This window comes from Aphanomyces invadans, assembly GCF_000520115.1.
Source record: "Aphanomyces invadans strain NJM9701 unplaced genomic scaffold supercont1.9, whole genome shotgun sequence".
Classification (NCBI taxonomy): domain Eukaryota; phylum Oomycota; class Saprolegniomycetes; order Saprolegniales; family Verrucalvaceae; genus Aphanomyces; species Aphanomyces invadans.
The window spans coordinates 111,636-120,432 of record NW_008580154.1 but is presented as its reverse complement, the minus strand read 5'-3'; the positions used below and the strand labels follow the sequence as shown (position 1 = coordinate 120,432).

At 55.9% G+C, this 8,797-nt stretch overlaps 1 protein-coding gene across 1 annotated transcript; it reads left to right on the top strand.

Annotated features, from left to right (window-relative positions):
- Positions 1 to 3,865: 3,865 nt before the first annotated feature.
- On the top strand, positions 3,866 to 5,394 carry H310_05239 (hypothetical protein; the record flags this gene model as incomplete). Its single annotated transcript, XM_008869900.1, has 3 exons — positions 3,866 to 4,636; positions 4,693 to 4,896; positions 5,011 to 5,394. The coding sequence occupies 3 exons, from the start codon at positions 3,866 to 3,868 to the stop codon at positions 5,392 to 5,394; spliced, it is 1,359 nt and encodes a 452-aa protein (XP_008868122.1).
- Between the last annotated feature and the right edge of the window lie 3,403 nt (positions 5,395 to 8,797).

Here is an 8,797-nt window from a genome sequence, read left to right as displayed (position 1 = left end):
ACGTCGTCTTCCTCGCCATCCTCTGGGCACGTCGCATTCAGCAGTCGGTCGACGTGCGCATCGTAGCGAATATTCAGTTGCTTCATTGCACTGGCCACCATCATGCGCTGCGTACGAGGCTTGTTTGAGGGATGAGACATAGCGACTACACTGACGGGGGATGCATCCGGGGGATGCCGAACACTTCCAGGAAGAGGCTCGTGCCGCGTCTTGCTCTTTCCTGCCCTTGTCATCATCGAGAGAATAGGATTGTGTACGGGGTGCCAAAGTATGAATCAAACAGTGCGTGAAATATATTTGTCGAAATATTTCCTTCCAAGTACAAGGGTATATCTCGAGATCGTCCAACGAGTGAAAATATTTCTCAGAATCGTCTAGGTTAAACGTTCGTGAAGAATTTTGATTCCGTTGGGCGTACAAACCATGGAAAAATATATCGCCACGTGGGTTTTAGTCCTGTCCATGCCAAAATTTCAGCGGCCCCCCACCAACCCGGACTAGAATCCATAGCGATGACAGGACATCCAAGAACAAATTCGTGTCAAAATTCCACCGAGTCGAATTCACTGTCAAATTCGATAATGTAGAGAGGAAATATGTTTTACTGTTAACCGTCACGCACGAATCTAACGTCCATAACATTTTATCACATAATACGTCAAAATTGAACGAGCGGGGTGGCCGCGCACGAACACTGTGCATGCTGCATTGGACGCACTGCCGCCAGCAGTAACATGACAACACAAGACGAGGACAATGGAACTCTTGCCACGTGCTTAAAGATCACCGATGGAAAGGACGAGCGAGCTACAGGTAACATACAGTGGCGTGGACCTCTTCCGGGGGCATGTAGTGCAAGAGTGGCCGGGGGTTGTCGACGCGGTGGCCCGCTCGCTTCATCCACCAGGTTCGGTCCAGAGAGAACTGGAGTAGCCGAGGGCAGCCGACGACAGCAGACAAGACGTCGTCTAACAGAGTGTTCTGTACCCTGGACCATGATGTTCTGGGCGTAGGCTTCGATCGAGAGCCCTACAAAGGACAATGGAATCGTCGGTCCATGTCTCTAGTGGCGCTCGCTTGCATCGGAGCCACTTCTCGAGGACGAGAACGGATGTGCGTCCACTGACATGTGTGTGTGAGTCGAGGACGTCGTCAAGGAAGGTCACGACGAGTTGTAGCGCTGGAAGTACCAACTCGCACACAAAAGAAGACAACCATTGTTATTCACATATGTAATACGTGACGTGGCCACGACCCCCTGGTTGCCGCAGAGCTCGGCGAGGTAGTTCCCGCACACCAATCTCACCCTCGTTGCTGACGGCACGAGGAGCGCGGCTACGAGAGGTTGGACGGGCCGTTGTTGTTGGCGACACCAAGCGCGCGCCACGTTGAACCGACCCCAACCGTAGCTGTTGTTGGGGTACTCAGTGTCCAAGAGGACGCCGCAGTTTCTACAACTACCCTTGTTGCGGCTCAAGTAGAGCGCGACGGCCTCCGTGAGGAGTTCTCGAGGAAGTGCCCGAGAGGGTATTGTCCGCCGGGTGACCTGTGTGCCACGCGGACCGGACATTATTGCCTGGAGTCGCCACGTCGGGCGCGCCATCACGACCCGACCCGCGACTGCTATAGCTCATCAGTTTGCCGTCCCTCCTGACGCCACAACCCCGATCACGTTCGTAAAGTCGCCAGGCGAGGTGACCGTCCCCCAGTTGGCCCCAGAGTTGCCGACGGCAAAGACTGGGATGATGCCGTCGGCGCGGTACAAGTCCACGCTGGCCTGATAAGAGTCTTGCATGACGTTGTCGGCGCCATCTCGCACATAGCTGTAGAAACTGCGGCGGCCTCTTGGACACTGAGTACCCCAACAACAGCTACGGTTGGGGTCGGTTCAACGTGGCACGCGCTTGGTGTCGCCAACAACAACGGCCCGTCCAACCACTCGTAGCTGAGTTTCCCGCGACGTAGCCATCGGCGTCCGTGGGACAGAGCATAAAATGGACCCCATCCTTGCATTCTCGTGATTCGAATCTTCATAGCACCCGCGGCACGCGATCCACTGGGCGCGACCCCGATCCCATTTGCAACCACCGCCGTTTGTGAGGACGTGCGTGCCACGGCTGGTCCTGTCGAACGGGGCGACCAAGTTTTCGTAGCGGTCGAGCCAACCTTCGTGGATCGGTAGCTCCACTTGAGAACTTGTCCCAATGACTCCGAAGTATATCACGCTAACGACGACACCTTGGCCGCAGTTGCCGGACGGCCATACGGCCGGCGCGCCGATGAAGTTGATGCCCCACTAGGTGGCAAGGACGGTTGCCTCGGTTGAGTTGTCCGAGACGACGGGCAAGTCCACGACCACGTCATCGGTCTCGGGCACGGGCAAGTACGCAACGAGCGGAGACCGGAAAGGTCCACCATGTCGAGCTTGACGAGTTTGTCCAGCACGACGTGGTTGGCGCCGTGGAGGAAGAGCGTGTTGGTGGTGAGGAACTGCTTCGTTCGAACTGAGATCGCCTCGGGCTACAACTCCCAAAACCTCGAGCGCCGCTTTCGGGGATGATTCCATAGACTTGACCTAGTGCGAGCGCAGGTTGGTGCTGCGGGAGCCGCGTTGCTAGGTCGAGTTGAGCTCCAAGCTGACGGTACGGTGGGCGCGGGTGTTACCGTCCTTGAACGCGACGACGACGCCGACGGAATCGGCGACCTCCAAGAGGCGGTGGAAACATTTTTGCGGTGGCCGTGGTGGCGGCAGCGACGGCGAGTTTTACCATGTTGAGTAGGTTCGACGAGTCAAATGTAGAAATGACGAAACGCTACGACGGCGAGTGTTGGCTGCCTCAGCGAGGCCGACTGCAGCACGGATGGATGTAAACAAAAGGCGCCGAGGTATCCGAGGATACCTCCACGCCTCGCATGATACAGTCGTTGCAATTGGTCTTTACCTCGTACTAATTGAGGTTAAAAACTGCATTTTTTTATTCTGTAGACTCATGCCAGCATACTGTGTAGTTCATGGATATTGTTTTCCCCCTTGCACTCGTTTGGTGCATACGAGGAATCTTCAGCGTGTGTTGTGATCTTCAGTCCACGATTGGACAAATATATAAAAATGAAATTCAAATTCTCGGATTGGTTGATTGAGACATTGTCAACGCCGTTTCACATATAAAGCAGGGTTCAGCTCCTCCATGCATACGAATACTGCACACTCTGCGCGAATGCGATTTGTACGGTGGAGGGCATTACGCGTTCGACGTGGCAAACAGGGTTGAACAAGAAAGACAAGTACTTCACAACTCTTGGCAACAAATACCTTCCACACATACTATTTGCCACGATATTCTTGAACAAAAATGTATCGATGAATGTATGTGATTCATACATTTTCAGTATTATCCGGATGGCACTACAATCCTTCAACCTTCACAAGCAATACTGTAGTACTACTACTCTGACAAAGTCATTGTACTTCGCGTTAGCTTACCCTAATCACCACGTCAAATGGCACGGATGTATCCTCGGACTGTACTTACTCGATAAGGATACATTCAAATTGGCGAGATCATCTCTCATTCGAGATGAAAATGCATATTTTCTATGTTCTGTTGGCCATTCACTGTCAATTACTTCCTCTGTTCCAAAACTGTGGAGACATGTTACTCCAAAAACCCTTTCTCGGGCGAATATAATCGCTAGCAACCTTTGGATGGTCATCTTCAATGTCAATGAGGATCTTTGACATGAGTACGGATAACAGTACCGTTACACCCTCCCCCACTTAAAATGAAACCAACGGGAGTCGTATCGTGGAGAGGTTGTGATGGACGCGTGTGACTTGATGGGTTCGGCCAACAATATTGTCGGAATGTCGGAGGGGGCAAACAAGTGCAAGGCGGACAAGATCGCCCCTGGTGGTGAAGAAGGCGAAGTGCTTCTCGTTGACTTGGCTGCCGAAGAAGAGGCGGAAAAGTTTGAGCCGTTCGATGGAGTGCAAGCGGCCTCGAGTTGGATGAAGCGACCCCTACGTCAAGCAGAACTCGAGCAGATTGAGGCTCGAGGGATGTTGGAAGGTGCTCTCCAAACGTTGGAGTCGTTGGAGGCCGTGGAGCAATCGTTGCGTGAACGCCGCGAAGGAGAAGCGGCGCGGAAGGTTGACGAGGTGGAGCGGGCTGCCCAAGAGAAGCAGCGTCGATTGCACGAAGTTAAAGCAGCAGCGCTGGCGCAAAGTGCAGAACTACCTGGTGCTGGGACGACGACGTGGAAGTTGGAAGTGCCCGCGACGATGGTGCCGCGGGAACACGTTTGGACGTTGGAGGATCTCGACTTCGCGCGAGTTCGGATGGACGAAGTTCCATTCGTGGACGCATTGGACGAAGAGTTCGAGATGGGCGGAGTTGGCGAAGCAACGTTCGAATACGTATGCGACGCCGCAAGCGGCGTCAATGTCGTCGACGAAGCCGACGAAGCCGGCATGCCAGCGCGGGTGTTCGAAGCCAACGCGTGTTTGGCCGAGTTTGGACGAACCCATGACGACTTCGAGCGCCACGTCGTGTGGATGCTGAACGCCGTGGCCACGATGACAATGGTGGCCGCTGATGGACGCGCTTCAAAGATCGCATGCGCGAAGGCGATCCGGGTTGGTTGCTCGACGTGGGGCACGTAGTCCTGTGTGAAGGCGAGACGTTGCTGGAGTACATTACCGTGTTCGTGTACTCGTTGCTGCGACCAAACGCGGGTCGGCAAAAGAATCGGCGTGTAGGATGGCCGACGAATGTGGGGGCCTTGGCCGGGTCTTTGGCTAATTTTGCCTTGACCCGTCGATCGATTTACGGGCGACTATCCGCCGAGCTTGTCGCGCAGATCGCTGTTCGCGCAGGAACGCGGCGTGAACGCGAGGTAAGTTGGAACGGACTTCGACTTCTGACAACCATCGCGTAGATGAACCGTCTGCGACGGCATACTGTCGTCCGCCCTTGGTCCATTTCGACTGTACCACCCGTGGTGCGGTAGAGTGCAGTGTCAACGACGACGGGGGTTGCGCCGTCGATTTCGCGAGCAGGGGTGCTGGGAGCATCTCCCCTACCAACGGGAAGGACGCGGAATCCCCCCGAGGATCCGCGGCTGGCTGGGCAGCAAGAGTCGGGGCGGTCGATGGCGCTGGATCGCGACCGTGGGTATGGGGGAATGAAGGCGGAACCTGCTGCAGCGGCACCGGTGCAAGGTCAACGTTCAATTCTGCCGGCGTTTTGGACGGAGCACGCCCGCCTGAGGGGGGAGGCGATGGAGTGGAGGGAAAACGTGGAAGAGCGTCAGGTGCCAGCGCACATCGTGGCACAGTCGCCTCCGGCCGAAGAGCAGCGTCCAGCGGAAGAAGACGACCAAGAAGAGGGGTAGAGGACGCCACAGGAGCGGAGGGCTGTCGTAGGAGGTGTTGGCGCATGGTAACAATTAAGTTTGCCGACGTAGAAGGTCGGATGCACGTTCCAATCGGGGGGAAATTCGAGTTTATAGGAAGTCGAACTCACGACGTCAAGAACGGCAAACGGGCCGTGCCAATTGGATCGCAGTTTGACATTCGCGCTGGCTCCAGGGGCGCGTGCACGAAAGGCATGATCGGGGAGGGCCAATTTGTGGAGGAGGACAAGATCGCCGACAGAATAGGCCGCCAAATTGGAACGACCACGGCGGTCGGATTGCGTCGCTTGCCGATGCTGAGCGAGCGCAAAGTTGTCCTCGATTCGTTGCAATACAGATTGATGATGGGCAAGGAAGTCCGTCATGTCCTGGACGGAACGCGCCGGAAGGTTGCGGGTTTCGGCGATGGCTTCGATCGCCGGAGAAATAGCAGGAAGCCTCTCTCCTCCTGAAAGGGGACTGTCGAGGAGTTGAGGGATACGAGGGTGCTGCCAATGGACAGCATAGTGGGGTGAGATGCCCGTAGAAGCCTGGACGGACGGGTTGTATGCAACGACGGCGTGGGGGAGGAGTGTAGCCCACAAGGCAGAAGGTTGGTTTACAGAGTACGCGCGAAAAATATCCTCAAGCGCGCGGTTGGCACGCTCGGTCTGACCATCCGACTCGGGGTGGTCGGTAGTAGACATGGCAAGGTCGGTGCCACAGAGCGCGAACAGAACCGACCAAAAGTGGTAGGTGAAACGGGGATCGCGGTCGGAGGCGATGAACCGCGGAAATCCAATGCGACAGAAGACATGATCGAAGGAAAGGCGAGCGGCATCTACGCCGCTGATGGATTCTTTGACTGGGACGGTCACGATGTACTTGGACGCCCTGTCGACGCAAACCATGATACCTGTGTGACCACGAGCGTCACGCGGGAGACCAAACATGAAGTCCATGCTGACCGATGACCAGAGCTCATCGGGAATCGGTAAAGGCTGTAGTGGCGCCTGAGAGGAAGACGCGACCTTGGTGCATTGACAAGCGTCGCAACGAGCGACGTAGCGGGCGACAGCTTTGTATTGACGAGACCACCAATACGAATGGGACAACGCAGCGAACATTTTGTCGCGGCCGAAATGGCCACCACTGGGTGAATCATGATACGCGCGCAGAAGGGAGGCACGAATCGCAGAATCCCCAGGGACAACGATGCGCGGAGGCGTGTCCTGGGCGGGCTAGAAGTAGAGTAGGCCATCGCGAACAGAGTAACGATGGAGTAAGGATTGTGATCGCCGAGGCTTGAGCGGCTCGAGAGTGGTAAGGGCACTGAACACGGCCGAGCAACTCGCGCCGATGGAGTAGGCAGCTCGGATGCGGTCATGGAGATCGGAGTGGAGGAATCCGATCGAGGCAAGGCCCACAAACGAGGAGTAATCTGGACGCCGAGAGAGCGCGTCAGCCAAAACATTGTCCTTGCCCGGTTTGTATTGAACCGAGCAATTGTGTTCGGCGAAGAAGGAAAGCCAGCGAGCCATGGGGGCTGACATGTGTGGCGTGTTGACGGCAGTTCGCAACGACGCGTGGTCGGTGTACACGACGAAGAGGTACGCGCCGATGAGGTAGACGCGGAACTTGGTGAGGACGTATTTGATCGAAAGGAGCTCGAGGTCATGAACGGGATACGAGCACTCGGCGGCATGGAGCTGGCGACCATCAGCGTCAGGTTGCATCAAGTAACAACCGATGGCAAATTGGGAGGCGTCACACACGACGCAGAACGGCATCGAGAAGTCAGAGAGCGCCAAAATTGGGGCGCTCTTGATACTAGATTTGTGGGCGTCAAAGGCGGATTGACAGTCGCTCGACCAAACCCATGGGGCATTCCTGACTAGCAACCGAAAGAGGGGTTGCGCGATATCAGCAAAACCACGAGAATACTTGTGGAGGTAAGTAGCCACGCCACCGACGAAGGTCGGTAACCGAGGAGGGAACGGGCCAGTCGATGATAGTCTTGACTTTGTCGGGCTGATCCCGACAACCACGAATGCCGACGAGATCGCCAAGAACAGGGATTTCGTCGACCCCAAACTGACATTTGGAGAGGTTGGCGTACAAGCCATTCTCGCGAAGGACGGTGAGAACGGCACGAAGATGCCGACGGTGAACTTCGACGTCGGTTTCGGTTTCAGAGCCGCGACTGTGGATGTAGATATCATCGAAATAGGATGGGGCAAAGTCGCGGAAAGGGCGGAACTTGGCCGTGACCATGCGATTGAACGTCGCAGGAGCATTGGATAGGCCTTGGGGCATTACGAGCCATTCCCAAAGCTTTGCACTTGGTGTCGAGACGGCGGTCTTTGGCACGTCACAAAGGCGCATGAGGAATTGATAGAATCCATCGCGCAGGTCGATGGTCGAGAGTATGGTGGATCGACCCATGCCGTCGATAATCACATCTTTGCGGGGGATCGGTGTTTGCGCCGGTATGGTGGCGGCGTTGAGCTTGTTAAAGGCGTGAACGTTCCGCCATTTGCCGTTGGGTTTCTTCACTCAGATTGTCGGACTGCTGTGTGGAGACGTGCTTTCGCGGACATGGCCGGTGGCTTTACGAGTGCAAAGAAGGCGTCGATCGCTTCGACTTGATCACGTGGAAGCGGCCATTGGCGAATAATGCAATACTTCGTGCCGGGCACGAGGTCAATTTCGTGGCGTATGCCCTTGTCGACGGGCAGCCGGCAGGGGACGTCGTCAGGGAATACGTCCTTAAATTCGTCAAGGAGGCCGAAAAAACGGGTTCGAGCGGAGGGAAGCCCACGTCAGGGACTCCGCTGGGATGGGGCAGCACAGATTCGTCTGCAGTGGACGAAGACAAAAGGTCGAGGTCTTCATCGCACATGATCATCGCTATGCACGCGATGTCGTGCGAACGGAGAGACTTCAGGAAGGAGAGATAGCTCATCTCTGGCGATGCCAGGATGTCCGACGAGGATTGGGGCAACTCGTCGAGGTTGCAGACTTGCTGGATGAACGCATCCGCAGTAAGAACTTGCGGAGTTGAGGTAGGCGGCGCTGTAACAAGGCGACGCGACTGTTGAATTTGAGCCTAACGCGATTGGAGGGCCGTTGGAGGATCGATGGGAGTTGTAGATACGACGGCGGCGTCTGCTGGAGAGCTAGCAGACGAGGGTGCAACCTCCCGGGGTGAGGTTGCCGACATGGACTGCGAAGGCAGGTGTTCTGGGGCCAACAAGCACACTGGTGCGGCATCAACGGCAAGTTCATTACTCATCGCCGTGAGGGCAGGGGTCACGGTTAACGCCGAAGGCTGTGAAGCCTTATCAGCGTCGCGTCGTCGGATCCACGGCTGATCAGTGTTCAGCCAAACGACCTTGTTGAT